This window comes from Mauremys mutica, chromosome 23 (assembly GCF_020497125.1).
Source record: "Mauremys mutica isolate MM-2020 ecotype Southern chromosome 23, ASM2049712v1, whole genome shotgun sequence".
Lineage (NCBI taxonomy): Eukaryota > Metazoa > Chordata > Testudines > Geoemydidae > Mauremys > Mauremys mutica.
In genome coordinates, this window is record NC_059094.1 from 16,236,409 (window position 1) to 16,256,607 (window position 20,199).

General features: G+C 44.4%; 1 protein-coding gene across 1 annotated transcript in view; it reads right to left on the minus strand.

The window, feature by feature from the left end:
* Positions 1 to 8,740: 8,740 nt before the first annotated feature.
* Positions 8,741 to 20,199, minus strand: part of SMAP2 (small ArfGAP2) — a 34,990-nt gene continuing 23,531 nt past the window's right edge. The window contains exons 3-10 of the mRNA XM_044998136.1: positions 19,072 to 19,157; positions 17,246 to 17,324; positions 16,612 to 16,698; positions 14,813 to 14,894; positions 12,811 to 12,920; positions 12,514 to 12,679; positions 10,872 to 11,191; positions 8,741 to 9,861 (exon numbers count right to left, since the gene is read on the minus strand). Coding sequence (XP_044854071.1) covers positions 9,736 to 9,861; positions 10,872 to 11,191; positions 12,514 to 12,679; positions 12,811 to 12,920; positions 14,813 to 14,894; positions 16,612 to 16,698; positions 17,246 to 17,324; positions 19,072 to 19,157 — 1,056 coding nt within the window. The 3' untranslated portion in view covers positions 8,741 to 9,735. The remainder of the gene's footprint in view (positions 9,862 to 10,871; positions 11,192 to 12,513; positions 12,680 to 12,810; positions 12,921 to 14,812; positions 14,895 to 16,611; positions 16,699 to 17,245; positions 17,325 to 19,071; positions 19,158 to 20,199) is intronic.

The window sequence follows — 20,199 nt, forward strand, 5'->3', positions numbered from 1 at the left end:
ATTTGCTGAAAATACTCAGGGGAGACACCACTAGAAACTGCGGTTTCTTCATTAAAAATAAATAAATATTACACGATGACTGTCCTAAAGGATCAGTTTCCAAAACCAAGAGGTGGACGAGTGGTCAGACTGGGAAAGGACATGAGATTAATGGGGTATTTCTACCTAGCACATATCTCTGGCCTTCAGTCTTTAATACCAATCAACCCAAATCAAGGTTGAGTGTGTGGTTTTATTAGTATTGATTGGCAAAAAGATAATTTCACAATGCACAGAGCACAAGGAACATCCTATGGTTCCTCCTGAATTGTTAGCAAGGATGAACCAACTAGAACTTATTGCTGCAAAGAAACAAAAAAAGTAAACCTGAAGGGTAAGAACTTTGCTATGAAACCATCCCCTCCACAAAATGGAAACTGCCAGTCGACAATGTACTTACTCTTTGGTGGCAGTCTTATGTGACACAACCATCAAGTTTTCAGCAACTTTGTGTCAAGGAATTTCAGCTGCTATAAATGTACATTGAATTCGCAACTTCACCAAACCAAAATATCTTGGGACCACTGAGCGGGGACCAGACTGGATTCTGCTGACTGCAGATGGAGATAGGTCTGTTTGCTCCCTAGTCCCCAGGATCTATGTTTTTCTCCCAAGGAACCAGAGCCTGGTCTGCTGTGGTGGAGGAGTGACTGTTCAGTACAAGCAATATACACTGATTTCCAAGTTCACACTTAAAAGCAGCCCTGCTGGTCCACCATACGGTTTTACCTTAGAGCCAGAGTGGGTTATTTGAGGAAGCCCATTTTGTGCCCAGCTAATTGGAACTGGAAGAAGGTGATGACATGAATTTAGGTTCCTTCCAGAGCATGAGCCTGTTACCTGATGTCCACCTTGGCTGGCTGGACTTGGTTTCTTTGCTCCTGAGTGCTGGATTTTTGAATACGTGGGAGGGCAGGTGTCTGAAGAGGACAAGCTTTCAAGGGAGTGATCTTCCCCTTCAATGAACATCATCTCTGCTTTTGCTTTGGCCACTCAAATATTAGAAGGAAAAAAAAAGGACAACCCAGCTTTTGTTTGCTGGACAAATTAGCAGGTCTGATTTGAGCTGAGCAGTGGGAGGTTAGCTTGGGCAAAGTATGAAAGTTTGGTAGATGTCTTGCTCATTAACTTGGACTGAGGTAAGCAGGTTCTTTCCCTTTCCTCCAGCACACATCACGCTCTCTCTAAATATCTGAGTTAGTACCGTAGCTTTACAAACAAACCACCCATTCTTTTCAGAACCAATGGAAGGGATGTGACAACTTCAACCCCAACCAACTCTTAGCATAATACTTTGCAGAAGATAAAATCGGGAAATCTGCCGAGACTTTTTCCAGGATAGCACTCTAGGGCCACCTAGAACAAAGACAACTGGGGTTGCATATCCACAACAGCGTACAAAAGCCTATGGTCTCCAATACAGTCCGCCACTCTCACGTGAGCAGTAGCTGGAAAATCTACTCATGCTGATGTGTGGAAAATCCAGTGCCAGAACAAAAGAACTGTAATCCGAAGGCCATGCTCGGAATCTCCGGGGAACAAGCTGGACACTCCTGAGCGTTTGGGGTTTTCTGTTATTAATAAACAGTCTATGCTTTGGAGGACAATGTAGCTAGAATCAGAACAAATTCCACCCTGGATTCCTTTTCAGTATAAACTGAAGTCTTGCTGCTAGGAAGTAAATCTGAAAAGCAAAGCACATGGATTCGAGGGAATGATTCCTTCTGCTCCCCAAGACGGCTTGACATGGCAAAGCCACCATGCCGAGGACTTCAGCTGGCTGCCATCGTCCTCTAGAAAAACTGTAGCCCCATCAAAGCTTTCGTTGCTTCACTCTCAGCACTGCCTGCCCAGCCCACTGGAGCCCATTCACACTGGGGGACTTGTGGGGGGGATGGGGCAAGTTTTACTTTGGGTTACAAAAAAAAAAAGACAATATTCAAGTATCGTGTTTACACTGTGATGTCAGCTCCTTTTAATTTTCTTATGCATGAGATCCAGCATCAACATTCCCCTCACTCGGGCAAAAAAACCCTCCATCCAAGCTGCTACCTAAAAGCCCCTCCCCAGACCTAATGGAGAACAAGGTTTCAGCTTGGAGAGGGGGAATGTTCCACGGCAAAAGGGCATTTCTTGTCTGGTACGTGGTTTGCGTTGGCTGGCTGCGAAGATTACTCATCAGTTACTCATCGCACTCTCTCGCCGTCATGTCTTCTGTCAGACCCATTCCCCCCGCATGCCTCTACTGCCCAAGAGGGACTGCTGATGAGGGCATTTGCAGACTGTCTGTTTTAGTCTGGGCCTACCCAGCTGTGAGGATTGTATAGTAAATACTTAGGACTTATTTCTGAGCTCACGTACACCAGGAATGAGTCAGTGGGGTTACATTAGTGCAGGTGAGACCAGAATCCAACCCCAGGCAGCCTGGTGGAGTTAAAAGGATGAGCATGGCCCAAAGTGGTTTCCCCTTGAGGTCCAGCTCTAAAAACCTGCAACGAAGTCCAAGCAAAACCAGTTACAGCCGCCCAGCACGGGGGGAGCACTGCATCCTCTCGCTGGATAACTGAATTGCCGGAAGCTAGAGACAGGCCCGAGCTAGCAAATTGAGATAGGGACCGAAACTTTCCCAGAGTCCAGGAAGCTGGCTCAGGCCCTTCTCATCTGGAAGTTAGCCCCAGCTTAGTTTGAAGCATTCCCACAACCGCTGGGGCTTGTAACAAAACATGAAGCTTTTCATGCAGCTTCAGCTTTTGTTGCACACGTTTCACATGGCCTTCTTGCGAGCCGAGGGCACTATTACACTGAAAAGGCAAGAGCCCGTGCTATGGCTCTGAAGGCACCTGTAACCGCGAGAAAGGAAGCACGCCCAGAAGTGATGACGGGCACTGGCTCCCCTCACTGGTGCTGGGAGATGCTGCGAAGGTTCTTTAGAACACCGGTATGTCCAAAACCATACTCAGTGCATGGACTAGGGTAGCAGGTGATTTCTGTCCAGCATACCTGGTACATAAGGCAGTAGCAAGTAGGGAGGAATGGCCTGACAACCGTCACAGTTCTGTCAGCTTCATGGTCTGCTGAAAGGGAATGAAGAATGTGGGGAGGGAAGGAGAGGGGGGGCATCTGGGGGCTACAGCTGGGCTTCTAAGTCCATGAAGCTGTACCAGAAAAAGCCGTGGGCAGCTGAGATTAGAATAAGTGCTTCCTGAACAGGTATCTATCCCAGCTCCCCTCTCTGACATCAGGAACAAATGCGTCACCCGAGGCACACTTCCGTCGATGAAGCGGATTGGTTCAAAGACCAGAAAGAAGCCATTGGTCAAAGGAGTTGGGTCTGGGTTAGCTTTGCTGATAGGAGGAATCTCGTTCTGCTGGGCGTCTTGGAAAATCATTTGGTTTTAGCATTGAGTTGACTGAAGGCCACATGCGTTTTTCTAATGCACTTATAAATACCTTTGCGTTACTGAAATGGGTGTTGGCATACGCTGGAGCAGAGGAGGGCTTGAATGGCATAAAGCCATCTATAGAAACAACACTGGCTTTATTGATTCAGGCTTAAATAATCCACCACCGCTCAACTCTCACAAACCCAGCGTCAACCGTTTGCAGATGGGTGGGGCAGTTTGTAGAATACACACCTGTACGCTTCCTCCGAGGAATGTGTTTAAGTGTGCTAGAAAATACCAGCATTTGAAGGGTTAAACAAGAGCTTTCAGCCACCATGCCGCTTGGTGTTTGAATTTGAAGCACAGGAAGGACACCTTCTGCATCACAGAGGGCAGAAAGACATCCCCTGCCAACGTGAAGCTCCTTTCCAAAAGCTTCCGTAACAGCTCTTTCAGCTGGCGCTCAGCCCGTTTCACAAGGGCGAGCATAGGAAGCAGCAGTAGGGGCTAAACCAGTTGTTAGAAGGTTACAGTGTGCTTGGAAAGCCTGCCGGGAAGCACGTGTGGCAGCTAGGAAATAAAACAGGTGTGGCGGAAACCTGAAATTAGAACCTTCACCACCACAGCGTAGAAAGGAAATTATGTAAAAAAGAATCTTAAGTGTTCACACTTATAACTGTTCTTCATGAAATCAATTACACCAATCAGCATCAGCCTGGGCCCAAGACTTGGAAAAGCAGGTTCTTAAGGCGAGATCTGAGAACTGAGAGAAAATTTTGTAAATGTTTGTCTCACTGTTAGTTGGGTAAAGCTGTCATGTCTTCTTAAAAAAACCCAACAAAACCCCTAGATCTCGTCTAGTGTATTTCCCTGGATACTGGAAGGTAACACAGTAGCATCACAAAGCTGTAGTGCTTCAGTGTGGACACTACCTATGCCGATGGGAGGGGTTCTCCCGATGGCGCAGTTAATCCACCTCCCCAAGAGATGGTAGCTGGGTCAACAGAAGAATTCTTCCGTCAATCTGGCGTGGTCTACAGCAGGAGTTAGGTTGGCATGGCTACGTCTCTCAGGAGTATGGATTTTTCACACCCGAGAGATGCAGCTATGCCGCTGTAAGAGGTCAGCGTAGCCGCCGCAAAAAAGCAACTCACGGTTTGGCTACAAGCACAAGACCCAATGCCTGCTGCAGGCTCTCTACCCTTTCAGAGCTCAGATCATTGGTATACCTCACGTTTTTATAACTGGAGTTTAGCACACAGGATTCTGGATGGGTTTTTTTATTTTAAATGTTGGTGATGAAGGGCAGTTATTGGGGGCATTCATTAACCCATCAGCTCCCGTGCTTGCTTGTAAGTAGGTCTGGTCCTTGCTTTATCAAACTGGCTAGTGATTGCCAAGCTAAATGGTAAGTGATGCAAGAAGCAGGAAGGTTTTCTGGACTGTTAGAATTCAGTTAGAGAGTGCACCATCACTGCCAAGCTGGTTTTAATTTCTCTTCCTTTCACCTGCCTGGGCATCTCAAAAAGGTGTAGCTAACCCTGCATCTTATCAGAAGGCTGCTGCTTAACATAGCACACAAGGATGTTAGAGAAATACTGCTTCCCTGCCTAATGAGGTCCTTATTTTTATTTTTTTAAAAAGAGCCATCCGTGAAGTCAGTATGTCTCCGATGTGAAAATGAAGGCACTTAAGTAGCCATTGAGAAGCGAGGGTTTTGTTGGGATCTTGCTCCCTTACTGCAGCATCTGCATTTAGTGGAGATGGAAAGAGGATGCCTCAGAAGCACGCAAAAAGGTGTTTTATTCAGATTTGAAGAGTTTGCATTAGTAAATGACTTGGTTGTTTCTAAGGGATTGTCAATATTATTGGATATTGACAAGACTCCCTAGAAAGGTGGATTTTTGTCTTATGTTTATTGCAAGGAACTTGAAGCAATGTTTTCTGATGCCAGAGATGGCATCTTATTTTCTCGGGTTGTAGCTGAACTACCCTCATCTGTAACCGCCTAGCCAGGTGTTCTGGCATTGAATGCCTCTCGGACGTTAGCACTTTGATGTTGGTGGCCTTGTTTTTCTTAGAAAAGGGCTTGATCTTTTCACGCAGTTAAAGCTAAATAAATTTCCCCCATCGTGTTTGTCCTACTCCCCACTTCAAACCAAGTATCGACCCTAACAAAGCACACGGAGCACTACAGCAGGGCCCAGCACCCAAGAGTCTGTCATTAATGGCCAGAGTTTATAGCTCTACTATAAAAACCTGCCTCCGGGGGGAGAGTTGCTAGAGTGGCCCTGGTGCAGAATTAAAGCCAATCTTTGACATTCAGCGATTTCAAAGCTACAGCAATTAAGAAAGGTGGAGTTTTCAGAAGGACCCAAGGCCCAGATCCCACAAAAAGGTATTTAGGCATCTAACTCCTATTGATGTTAATGGGCATTAGGCATGTAGGTACTTTTGAGGATTGGAGCCTACATCACACAGGGGTGCCAATCCCCTCAGAAGTCAATGGAATTTGTATTTCCAAGTTGCCAAGGTGCTTTGGGAAAATCTGATGTGCACTCTCAGCTCTTACAGGGTTTTTTTTTAATTTCAAACTTGTAGCCATATTGGCCATCCATTTAAATCTGGGCTGGGCTCTTAATTTAAAAAGCAAGCAAGGGATAGAGATTCAAAAAGCCAGTCACACACACTGGCAACAAGGAGAGAGTTTCTTTCCAGTGTGAGGTCTAAAATTAAATGAGCTCTTAAGCAGACCAGGTGGTGGTGTAGAGCCCTCCCTGTACAGCTAGTCATTGCTTTAGAAAAAAGTTAAAAAGCTTGTTTTGTTTTCAAGTAGGTGAAACATTGTTAGTTGGTTTATAAAGTTATAGGGTGAATCAGTCCCACTTTACATTCAGATTATCTAAACCTATTCTACACCGGTTGGGATCACGGACACCAATACGAGCATTATATAAGGAAAGCCCAAACCCCATCTCCTATTACTGTACTGAGTTCAGAAGGGGGCAGTGGTCCACTTGCAATTGGCACTCCATGCTTTAAGAGGTTAGTCATGCCTCAAATGCACATTAACCACAATCTAAGAACTGTACAGAAGCTTTTTAAAAGCAACAGGCATCTTGATGATTAAGTAGCAGATAGCACAAAGGGCATCCACCATATTTAGCAAACCCCTATATTTCATCTGAAAAAGTCAGGTGAGGTGTGCGGTCTGTAACAGAACCTACTGCCCCTCTTCAGTGCTAGGATAGCTTTATTTTAATAGGGAAGAACTAATTTGCTAAAATCAGGTAAGTACTGTAGACAACAGGTTTGGGGGTTCTTTACTAAATTAATCCATCTCATATTGGTTTTATAGTTTTGAAATAACCTGTGTCTTAATGACAGATTCATAACTAACAGCAACTTTCTATTAAAAGAAATTCACAGAAGGGGGTGAATTACTGATTATTTTAACCCCAATTCCATTATTCAAGACAAGGGGATGGGCCTGTGATGGGTACTCAAGAAAGGTAATAGATTAAAAAAAGCAAATGGCAATTTTATACCTGTGCTATGTAATGTTTTATATGTGTGTGGTCTTTCCTAATGTAAAACTCTTGTATTTTTGTGATTTATATGCAGCAGGACTGATGGATGTGAGGGTGCACGTTATTTTGTAAAATATTCTTAGCCAATTTTCCAAGAAGAAACAAAATGTTCATATTCTTCATTGGCTTGTACCTGCATGTACAGTATTTGGGCAGCAAGTAAAGATGATTAAAGCCAGTTTGAAAACTGTTTGCTTCACCTACATTTGGGCTGCAGAACATTTCATACAGGAAACTCCCGTAGCCTTTGACCGCCAACCACGTCTGAGGCTGTTTGCAAGATTCAAAAGTGAGCTGAATTCTGCAAGACTCTCGATACCCGAGTATGGATTTGCTAGCGCTCTTTTTGAAAGGGTCACTATTGTTTGATGCACAAACTTAACGGCCACAGTTCAGAGGAAAAGGAAATGCAATGCCAGGCATAATATATCATTCACCTCCCAACAGTGATGGCAGAGAATACTTTAGTGGATTTGGAAAAAGACCATATGCAAGTGGCTGACAGCACTGTAGAGTGAGATAGATTTCTTCCTCACCCAGCCATTGTTCAGGTAGCACCCTGAGGCACAAAAACTGAAACCACTCAAAGTTCTCTCATCTAGAATAACTGCATAGTCCTACCAAGGTATTTGCGTTTATTATCCAGTCCCAGAAAAGTATTTCCTTTCATATCCATGTCATTGTTTAGGTTAGGTGACTCTTTGGTTCTTGTTCTACAGGATAGAGAAAGTTTCAAGAGTTTGCCTTCACTATATTTTATATATTATCTCCTCTGATTCAGTCTCATTTTCCACACACCTTATACCATCAGCACAACAGGCTCTGCGCCAGCCCCACTTCTGTAGAAACAGCCTAAATTTCAGGGTATTTTTCATTTCTACTGTATAATATGTGCAGCTGACTAAATACAGAAGCAGCAACTGCTGACCAAAGTGGGTGATTTCACATCACATTCTCCACCTGCCACTTCCTAGGTGCAGAGAATTTGATACCCTGCCATCTACAAGTTGAATAAAAATATTAGTTCAGGATGTTTTCCGGCAAGGGGTCCTTGCTCTGGAACATTTTGCCACAACAGGAGTGCATGCATTATCCACGAGTCTACAATGACTGACCAGCAAAAATAATACAACCAATTCTGCAAATTCAGTGTGTCAATTTCATCTGCAAAAGACATAGTAGCAGGGTTGACAAACTGAGCAGAGATGCAACTTAAAGATCACCTAAACTTATCCATTCTTGAGGAGTTGTGGGAACAAGTTTTTAATATCTTAATGAACCTTAAAGAATCTGATCAGAGGATCTGGTTACAGCATTATAACCCTAGCAGTTAAGACTGCTGTATGGCAGAGAGAACAGAACAGTGTGTATAGAGTTCCCAAGTTTTATTTGCCTTGCTGTATGCACAATTTAGTTAAGATGGATGGATTTTAGTTAACCAGATGCAAACACTGTATGAACTCAGTTGATTTGCAAGTCACTTTTAGTTAAACTAGTCCAAATTTGCATGTAGCCAAGCCCTTAGAATCCTGGGCCAGAGAAGTGGTACATTGGTGCTGTAGTGTAAGGAAGTGGACATGTTCCCACTGTGGACTAAAGGGAGAGCAAACTCATTTGATTAAGGATCTGAACCCCTGTTCCCTGAGATGATTAACTCATTGTATGACTGGTGATTTGCCAGATTCCAAATGACATATTTAGGAGCCAAGAATATAAAGTCAGCTGATGTTTCACTGCAATGTTTTATTAAGGAATTTACATATACACAGGATAAAGTAAACCAGGTACGTCTCACTATTTTTGCTCACGCTGATGAAATCTTTCAAATGTAGGCTGTCTAGTGAGGTGGCTGTGAGGGACCAGAAAAACCTGCCCCTTCAGCCCCGCCTTCTATGCTTCGGTATCAGAATGTCAAGAGAAAGTTGGGGGTGGGGACCACACAAGAACAAAACAGATATGAAAAAGTATAAATTAGGATGTCATGGTCATTTTAAAAGCGTAAGAAATACTTGTGATGGGCTCTTGGCCCTCTATAAATTAATTATCTTGGTTAGTTCATTAAAAGGTTTTTTTTTTTTGGTTTATTTTAAATTACATCAACACCACAGATTAGACAGAAAAAGCCACTCTGAAGAAGTGCAAGTTTCACATTCCAAACACAGTGTGCGCCCCATCCTGTGTGACACGCCTGTTTGGTCACAGGAGGGGTCTTCAACATGACTTTGGTTCCAATGAAGATTGACTAGCCAAGCACAGCGAGGCCTCAGCTCCAAAGAACGCCACAGCAAAAGAGAAGAACAGAGGTGGCGTGATTTAGGATTTGGGTTGGATTAAAATCCAGTTCCTCAGGGACTTTCCCTTATCAAACAAAAACCCACACGGACAATTTTATTTAAATCCAATTCCCAAAAGGCCTGACGTGCAGCCAGTAATGCAATTCACAGCTACCTCAATCGTCCCTCCCCTGAGATGCCCAGGAGAAGGGGGAGACCATGCCTCCAAGAGCATTTGCATTTCACTGTGCTGAATGCAAGTGGTGTTCTGGTCTCTGAGGTTTCCCTGTGGTTTTGACAGTGAAAAGGAAGAGATGGGTCTCAGTTACGGGGAAAACAAAGATTCAGGCTGAACAGAGAGCCAGAAACAAACCCTGAATGTCTCATGGAGCAGTTTTAAAACAAACAAAAAGGCAAAAAAAGTGGTCATAATACTGGGAAGGAAAGGGGTTATTTCCACATCTGAGAGCTGAGGGTTTGATTGGTTCCCTGGGCACTTCCTCCGCCCATTGACTGTCCATATCCCATCATGCCATTCGCTCCATAAAAGTTCATCCCAGCCATCTGCTGGGTCATCTGAGAAGGAAAGGAGACAAGCTGGGTCAGGGAAATCATTCTAATACACACAGTCCAGGCAAGCACTTGGTACATGCTTAAAGTTCAGCACATGGGATAGTCCAATTGACTCTTATGGGACTCCAGCACATACTTCACGTAAAGGACATGCTGGGGTGCTTTGCTGCATCCAAGCCCTAGAGGGGGAAAGCAGCGTAACCAAAAGTAAGGTAGGGAGTTTGGTTCTTGCTGCTTGACAGCCGTCTCCAGCGAGAGACTTGAATAAGAAGTGACAGCTCAATCTAATGTATTTTGCCCAAATAGAAAGGCAATAGTCTCATTTCCTAGGGTATCCTGGAGGCCTGGCTGTTACATACAGTCTACAAGACAGAGTGAAAAACATCCTAATTATCCCAGTATGGAACTATCATACCCTGCCAACTGATTAGGAAGTCAAATGTAACACAGGCAGTGGGGCTTAGAGTGTAAGCCTCCAGGAAGATTCATTTGGAGCCAGCTCCCCCCGCTGCAGTTCTGGGTGACCTGGTAGTCATGGAATAACTATCAGTGTGGCCTAGACGCCAGCACGGCACAGGCGAGAGTTGTGAGAGCTTTCCACTAGCAGCAACTCAGTCTGCTCCTGCAACACCCCCCATTCCAGCCCTGGGCTAAACTACCGAGCTCTGCCCTGGAGCACGTTTATTTCAGTTCTGAGGTTTGGTGGGCGGGGTTTTACCGAACTGTAAAATGGTTTTGCAATTTGCTTCACCACAGAGAAAGCTCTGATGCTAAGCAGGACACGACAAGTGAACAGAATGGGGCTTAGGTGCCAAAACTCTTGACTCTGCCAGTGTCCCAGGATACCCTGGACAAGTTTTAGCCTTTCCATCCCTTTGTCTGCCCATCTCCAAGAAGGGATCCACCTTCCAGGGTGCTGATATCATTAGTTTCGTGTCTGTGAAGCGTTTTAAGATCCTCGGAAGAAAGGTAAATACTAAACATTGATCTGAGCAGGAACAAATCCCTCTCACCTGTGCAATGTTCCACTGAAGCTGCTGAGCTGGCTGCACACCATACACTGGCGGTGGTACCGCGGCCATGCCAGCGACGTACCCGGCCTGCTGCGCTGCCATCATTCCATTGGGGACGCCAATGACAGGCGTCTGCATGCCACCCATGTATCCAGCTGGGATAGGCATGGGAGTCACCATCCCTGGAGCTCCTGGTTGTGCCATCATTCCTACTGGCGGGGCCATCATGCCACCAATCATGCTGCTGGGTGGGGCGACACCTGGAAAGCCAGCGTACGCTGCAGGGTATGCCATCTGAGCCGGGGCCATGAACACTGCTCCTGCAATAGGGCAAGAAGGTAAGTAACTAAGGGGGAAAAAAAAACCCCACACTCAATGCTGATTTTTAGGAAACTTGGATTTGACTGACACATGCCTGAGCAGAATTGCCACAGACTTATTTGGTATTGCAATAACTCAAATAGGTCCTTTTAAAAGACTATAGGGCTGGTCGACGGCTAGTATTCTGCAGACTGGAGTTCCAGTTCTGCGCCTTTACTCCCCAGGCCAACATACACAACGTAGATGCAGCATATTCAATCCCTGGGACAAGCTCCTCAGATCACCATGACTCCTGAGCAGCGGGCAGAGCATCAACTGGATCCAAATGTAATCCTGTCCTCCGCCACGAGACGGGCAGGCCTGGGGGGGGAGCGGGGGGGAGGGGGGAGGTAAAGGCTGCAAAATGGGATGAATAAAACTCAAGGACTAGAGAATGCAAGAAATCGTCAGGGGAGGAAGAGGCATCCACGAATAAAAAGGCTCCTCTAGTTAACTCTTAAGGTGCTGAATTGCAGTTGCACTGCAGTATTGTCACTGCATAGCAATACCCTTGCAAATATCAAGAACAGGGGTATCAGATCCACTTGGAGGACAGGGCAGAATTCCCCTGTAATTACTGCCCATGGACAGGGGGAGAAGTAGGTCTACATACAACTCTCCATCCACAGCAGAACTCCACGATGTCAATGGGAAGTTTGCACACAGCTCAAGGGGCCCGTATGCAGGGACTAAACTGGGGGTTATTATTCAGGACCTTATTATCCCATTCAGTATGCATCAGTGAGAAATATTCTCCCCTTTAAAGCCACTGCTCTATCTGCTGTGGTTTCTTTCCCTTCTTTTGTGAATCTCCTGCTCTTCCCGCTTGTCTCCGTTTCCTTCCCTAAAACACACACTATCCCTCATGCCCTTTCCCATTCCAACCACTAAAAGGATCAGCAAGTGAATAGCTACTGCTGGCAATGAAGTAGAGTTGATGCTCTGATTAACAAGAGACAAGGGAGTCCACACCTCTAAAGCTGCCTGGCTCACACCTGAAAGGTTTTCTTCACAACCATGAGGGCTAGAAGATGTGTGTTTTAAAAAAGAGCCCAAATATATTCTGCAGGCCAGAACCAGCCCATGGATTGTACATTTTACACCCCAAAACAAAAAAGGAATTGCCCCAAGGAATACCTGCCCACTTGTAACGGGTCTCACATCCATCCAAAAAGGCTGCACTAGAAGCAATTCAGATCTGTCAGTTTAATGCTCTCAGGACATCCCAACAGTGGCAGAAGCTTTTAGCTCACTCCCTTCCTCCCCCCATGATGTGCAGTACCTTGGGCAGGCATCTGGGGTGTCTGAGAACCATACAGGGAAAGAATGGAGTCTTTAGAGAGTTGTTTCTTTCCCGTTTCCTCCACTTTACTTCCTGGCTCAGGAAACAGGTTCAGGTTTTCAGGCACAGACCCAGCGCTTCCAGCTGTTGGCATAGAGCCAGTGATCTGGGGAGAAAAAGACGACCGTGATAGGCTCATCTGTGTGAACACTGAGGATGAAAACATGCAGGTCTTCTCCGGGCTCAATGTAGTCACCTAGCAGTGTTAGGGGAAGTCTGTTACCACACACTACTCACCTTCTTGGAGTCAGAGAGTGAGTTAGATTCCACAGAACCAAAGAGATCTAGATCCTTCTCTAAACTGCTGCTGGGTCTGCCATTTGGGATAGTGCTTGTCACAGGAGCATCTGAGAGACACAAAGGTTAGACGGCTAATATGGCTAGCCAGCCTTCCTGCCAGCTGAGGTAAGATGGTGTGTGGTCCACCAAATAAGCTGCCATGTGCAGTGATTGCAGATTAAGGCGGAGCTCTAAGTGACCCGAGCGGCTCACTGCTTGGCTCTTTGCTTTGCTTCCCCACCCAGCGCAGCAAACGTCCTTTGGGTACAAAAAGCATCCTGCCGTATGCTGAGCCACCGCCACCCCTCCTGAAACTCAAAGCAGCAGGAGTGTGTGGAAGCAAATGACTGCTGCACGCGTTGTGCTGCTGCGCAGAGGACAGCACATGCTGCAATGTCCAGTGCTGGAGCTGCATTAGGTGCACTGGCGGGCTTTGCTTCAGCTACTCGTGGGAGTTACAGTTCCCTCGTTCACCTGCAGCAGGAAAGCAGCACTACAAATCTTATTAGAACTCACGTGTTTCTATTCAGAGTCCTTCACAAATCAACACCTGCGGCATTCAGAGGCACATTCTGCCCCTGAACTTGATTAGGAATCACTGAAGCATGGATCTGTAGCACTATGGTTTGCCACCGTGTGAGAATCTCATGCTGGCAGGAGTGCCTCCTGCACAATGCTATTCACAGGTAACCTGCAAAACTCTTTGTAAAACCAGAACAGCAGCACGGGCAGGAGTGCTCCGCTGGTGCCTAGGGTCACCCAAGGTCACTTTGAGGTAACATATTGTTACTGGAATAAAGTTTTGCAGGGAGGATTATTCGCCTCTGGGATAGAAAGTTGACTTGTTTAGTTTCACTTATATTTAGTATCAGAGGGGTAGCCGTGTTAGTCTGGATCTGTAAAAGCAGCAAAGAGTCCTGTGGCACCTTATAGACTAACAGACATATTGAAGCATGAGCTTCCGTGGGTGAATACCCACTTTGTTGGATGCACCCACTTTGTCCCAGAGGTACTAGTTTTAAAATCTTGAAGGATTTGATGACCAGAAACACTGCTCAATATATTAACTACAGATACTACCTTTGTTAAATAAAACAACCTTAAATGTGCTGGATAATTTTTTTTCTAATAAAATGTAAAAATTAAGAATCTGAATAAATGTCCGTTAAGCTGCAATTGTTTAAATAAGTGCGTATGTTTCAATGTTTATAGATATTCATGTAGCCTCCGGTTTAGCAAATAGTACCAAATTTAGTGTAATGGATATATTTAGTTGCAAGACAACATGTTTGAATGGTATCAACCAATAGGAATCAGCCTCTCTTTAGGAAAAGAACTGAAGTGCAGATGCAAAATAAAAAATTACTACTAATGATTTAAATCAAAGTTTCCAGCTAGCAGATTTAAATCATGGTTTGTATCAATCCACCCTGGGATAGCTACCGCCTCCTCAGAGGAGGCTGCATTTCAGCAGTGCCACATGTATAATATGAAGCAGTCTGAGATACTTGCCAATATGCATTCTTGTACCTTTAAGAAGAGAGCTAAAGTCAAAGAGACCCTTCCTGCATCATTGTTATGTCCGATTTTCCAGTTAGAAAGTTCCCTTCACCTTACAGAGTGGTGGGAGAAGTGAGCTTTAAGGCTGCTCTAACCCAGAGAGACAGCAAGTATGCACTGAAGCAGGCAAGCACACATTCCCAGAGGCCATCTGGCTATCTACTTCCAAAAAGGTTGTTTTTTTTCCCTTTATTTTGGGGGGGGGGGGGGAGCAGTGGAGGAGAGAGAGAGAGAGAGAGAGAAAAAAGAGTAATTTAGATTGCCTTCTTATGGTAGAATACACCCCCAAAGGATTATGGGCTTTAGCAGCTGCCACCTACCTATGAGGTATCACATTTAAGACCATTCTGTACCACTCAATACTTTTCAGATTGTTCCAAAGCATGTGACTTTCTCTTACCAAGTCCTAGCAGGTCCATTACAGGTTCAGTAGATTTAGGCGGACTTTTTCTCGGTGGTTGCATTTCATCTTTTTTTTGCGGCTTAAAAAAAACAACAAAAAAAACGACAATATAAAAACCCAGAAATCTTGCACTTGTTCAAACCTTCTACTTAACCTTTGTGAAAAGGGAAAGGATAAGGATTCTGGGCTTGAATTATGACTGCATTGATCCAGTTCAAATTGACAGGGTTACACACTTTGAAAACTGAAGTTAAAGCAGTGGTAAGTCAGGCTCAGTTTCCTACAAAAGCAAGTAAACAAATCTGACAGTTCTGTGCTTGTATCTTGACCTGGGATATCTCTTCTGCCACACTCAAGCAAAGTCTAATAATTAATAAATAATAGTACTGGACAAAAGTCATTAGATCTAGTTACTTATCTAAAGAGGAAAGATAGGGCTGTATCGCTAATCACTGCAGACAGAGATCCCGATCCAGCTGTCCCTGGACAGCTCCGTAAAGCTCAGAGTCCCATATACTTTATACCTTTTATGTAGAATCAGCCAGAAAGGAACTTAAAGCTTCCCACTATTTGCACCTTCTACTCTAATCTATTGCCAGCTGAGACTTGATAATACTTCATACATGAACATGCAAATCTTACATCTTCAGAAGACCCTGAGCAGGATCATTGTGGTATAAAGAGGTTTAGTGTAAACACTAGGATTTTCTGAAACATCCTGTTCTAAATCTCCAGAGTACTGTCTTGCATTGTCTGTCTTGCAGTTCATGGGAAGGACAGTCAAGACACACAGCTTATCTTGAAAAGAAACCTCCATATTTGTGAACATTTGCCCAGTGCGCACTCTGAACTTCAACTGATAACCCATGCTCCAGCTACACGCCTGCAACTATGTATGCAACTTATCATTTAACTGACAGGCATTATCGCTAAAGAACGGGCATCAGGACTGACAGCCAAAGATGGAGTTTGACTACTTGCTTCAGCTACTCTGTTTGCCTTTGTCCTGGAAGTAATTACAATAGCGTTAAGATTCAAGTGGAGGAACATTTACCTAATTAGAAAAGGATTAGTCTTGTGTTTTCAGTTTCCATTACTGAATACAAATGCAGGTTTTAACCTCAAAATAAGCAGCTTGTGGTATACCAATAATCACTATACAATTCAGTTTCTTAGCTAGTAAAATGCACAGTTAGCCAGATGGGAGAAGAATAAGACTAGGTCCCTTGAAAAAGTCATTGTAGGGTTGCACAAAATTAGATGTCACATGCCTTTACTGTAAAGAAGGGAGCTAGAATCCAGCACACGCTTATTTGGGGGGTGGGGGGGGAGGGGAGAGGGGAGAGTAGTGTGGAGAGGAATGGTACAAAGATGAAGTGCTACAAAGCCTCATTTCTTACTGTTAAATCAGGGATCTAAGGTATCAACACAGGGCTATAGTCACTAGATAAACCCTCACAAGACAGGAATGGGAGAGAGGAGACAAACAGAAATGGCAACTTGGATTGAGAACTGTCGGTAAAATTGTGGGGGAAGGATGAACCCCTCTCCAAGAACCCGGTATTGGCCTGTTATAGACAAGACCTTGGAATATATGGAGCACCAGTGTGATTCGCTGAGAATTTTTCTGGTCTCTCTTCCTATTAAGAAGAGCATTAACTTCTTAATAGGAAGAGAGACTGGAAAAATCTCATGTTTCCATAGTAAGCTGTACCACCTCTACTACACTTGAAAAACGCCTGTATCTTTCCAGGTAGACCTTTACAATTGACCCATGACAGTACTTTTTGCCTTACCATTTTCACTTTCTCAAAGATAATGGGTTCCAGTTTCTTCTCTGATGCTGACTCACTGTTCCTTTTCCATTTGTCATCTTTTTCTTTCTGTACAAAGAATCAAACAGAAGTGAGGGTCAAAGCTCAGGCCATAGCACTGGGGGAAGTTAAAATAAAAATAGAAATCTAGTTTTTCCAGGCAAGTTCGTACTGAACTGCACCTTTTACCAACATGAAAAGCAGCAGCTAATTAGATAACTACTTTGGCTTATAAACATCTCCCCTTAACCAGCAACCAATTTTTATGTACATGTGTACATATGGTAATTTAGATCTGTAACACGGGATACAACTGCAGAATGGCCATGAGAGAGTCCCTGCTTTTGGAGAATAAGTCGAGTTCCAAATAGTTAAAATTCTGAACACAAGAGAAATACATCCAAAAAGTCTGTGACCCTATTGAAAAATATACAGGTTACTCAGTTGCATGTTGAGGAATAAGTAAAGATGGTCAGTCCTGTACATTTGTCAGTTGATGGTTTTGGAGACAATTTTATGGTAACAAGTAAATTCAGGATAAGACAAAGATATCAGGGGAGCATTTACAAGCTTATGATTGGTCTTCTACACAAGTTCTTAGGAACTAGAGACTAACCCTAAGTGCATTGATGTCAAGACTTCGATCCATGTATTTCTTCTTTTCATATTTGTCTCTGATAAAGCCCTCCACGGCTCTGCAAGAGGCTCGTTAAGGATGAATGACTCAAAAGTTGAAGTTGTCTATAGAGACACACATTAAATAGTTCTACAAAATACATTGTGTGACCACAAAATAATGGCAGTTTAAGGACGTTCACTTGCAACAGTAATTTTATTTTTGTTCCTTTAAGTTAGTGTCAAGGTTGTCAACGCTAAATATACTGCTGAAGCGAGTGGATGAAATTATTAGATCTAGTTTACTAAAGCGATATAAACACACTGCTGGGGATAGTCAGAGTTATCAGGCCACTGTGTTAACCCTCTGCCTCAGCAAGAGAGCTTTGCTGGAGATTAGCTCGTGTCAGCTTCCTGCCACATCAGTCTGCCTTCCTCACCAGCAAACTCCCGAACCTCTACCAGTCTTAATCTTGCCCAGCAGTTAACAATCAGTGAACTCTAGCTCCTCAGCTGTCTCTCTCCGCAGTGCACAGTCCTTTTCACTGTACATTCACAAAAGATATTAAGTTCATCGCTCCTTTAAAGAGTCAATACACTGCAGCTCACCTGGTGTTTGACAAATACTTATCTCAATCACAGCACAGGTTTACAGTAAAACCAGTTTATCACACAAGAAGTCGTAGGTTTACATGATACCAAGACAGAAAGGGTTACAAGCAAACAAAAAGTAAAAATATGCTTCTAATGGCTAAGACCTGACTTAAGCTACTGTCTTTGCTCAAGACAGTTTCCTCACCAATCTTCCTTCCCAGCAATGGCTGACTTGCTCTTAGCCGGGATCTACACGCCATCCAAGGTGCTGGCTTTCCTCGTCTTCTCAGGTGAGATTTTTATTAGAGCAAGTTAAACAGTCATTTCTTGGTCCATTGTGGCAAGATGCCACAGCCCAGTAAGCTTTGCTAAAGACCAGGAGCGATACAGAAAGGAGTTAAGTAGAGTTACTAGCAAAGGCCATATTGCACTTTAAGAAAACTGCACAGAGTAACTAATAGGGATGTTTACAATAAAGATCAGCATTTATCTGGTCATTTGTTAGCACCACCACTTAGTAGCATCTAACTTTTGCCAATGCAGGAATGTGTGCACAGATCATTCTGAGATACGGGATCCCATGTATCTGAACGTCTGTCTACACAGCAAAGAAAACCTCACAGCTGGCTCATGCCAGCTGACTTGGGCTTGCATGGCTTAAGCTACAGGGCTGTTTCACTGCGGTGTAGATTTCCAGGCTTGGGCGGGAGCCTAGGCTCTAGGACCCTGCAAGGTGGGAGGGTCCCACAGCCCAGGCTCCAGCCTGGAAGTCGACACAGCCTCATAAGCCCTCACTCCGTTTGCAGCACTATGACCCTGTGGTCTAGGAGACCTTCTGTAACTTGGTGTTCCGACATTTTCAAAAGGCGCCGAACACTTGCAGCTCCCACCAGCTTCAGTGGGATCTCGGAGTGCTTGGTGCTTTTGAAAGTCAACCCTTCAGTTTGTTAGTGAACTGACAAGGCATATGCCATGCAAGGGCTTCAAGTTGTAACAGACTGGCTTTACTTAATTCTCATACTCCACAGAGCTTAGCAAGGATCACTTAGAGCTCTTCCATTGAAGACAGTAATGTACCAAATCTGAAGCATTGCACAGAGGGTGTCTAGCTAGGAACCTGTTTCATGGCTGACACTCAGGCACAAAGATGAGCAGTTGCCCTCTTTGTAGAGAGGCTTTTCATCTTGTTTTTAAGTCTCCTATATCCCCAAGTAGCAAGGAAAGAAAGGATACTGGTCTGTCTGAGGCCGCCTGAAGGTCTCTGGCAGGTAGGCTTCATAGAGACGATTTGCCTTTCTGTTTCCCATCTCTTGCATACACTGCAATTCAAAAGAGAGCTCGTAAGCCATTTGTTTCAGCATATGAAAGTTCTGTCATACAGACCTATGGCGCAAGGCCGCCCTCCAAGAGTCTTAAACTCCTCTGTTAAACTAGCAGAAGTATTTTTAGACAGATCTTTGAAGCCTGTTCTGTGCCTTTACGGCACACTGAAAACCCAAATATTGAGAGAGCTCAACATCACTTAACTGGAATAAACAGAGCCTTAAACTTTTGAGCAGCCAGAAGACCCTGTGGATTTGAAGCTTTGTTTCACAGAGGTGCAGGAGGGATGTTCTCATCCTTGGGGGAATTTCATACTCAGAATGTACAGAAGGGAAAACCCCATCAAGTCAGACGGCGTATCCCCTGAGCAGTGCAGGGCTGGTCCTTTCATCCCCAAGACTCACCATTTTCCTTGGGAGACTATTCTGTAACTCAACGCCTGATGGGTAAAGTTTCCCCTTATAGTCAACCTACACTTCCTTCCTTTTATCCCATGCCATTGCTCTACTTCCACCCTGTGTGGCTCTCCCTCACCAGCATTTACACCCTTCCATGTATTAGAGTTGTGCCCGACTTAAGTTTAGTATTTCCTTAAGTCGGTCTTTCTAGATTGGAGGCCTTACTAGCTAAGGCATTATAATGTCTACGAAATCAGCTCTGAGATCCCAATTAAAGGGAAAATAGCTGTAAGACTTGAGAATTATCTTGTGCTAGAGTTTATGAGTGAAAACAAGAGCTGGCTGAGCAGGGGATTCCTATTGCAACAGCTGTAATGCTGAGCAAACCCCAACACGACATACCAGCGCATGGGGGGCAGCATTCGTGCTAGGGCAATGAGACACCTTTTCAGGTCTGGTTAATTTGTGATCTCTTCTTACAGCCCAAAGTAGGTGAGGCAGCCCAGCAACTAAAGCCAGAGACAAGTGCATGCTTATCTAAGCAGTTACTTGCTTCGGACAAATGTTTTATCAACATAACCAGAGCCTGTTTTTACTCAGGGAAGTCTGTCACTCTCCCTACAGGCCATTATTTTAATTG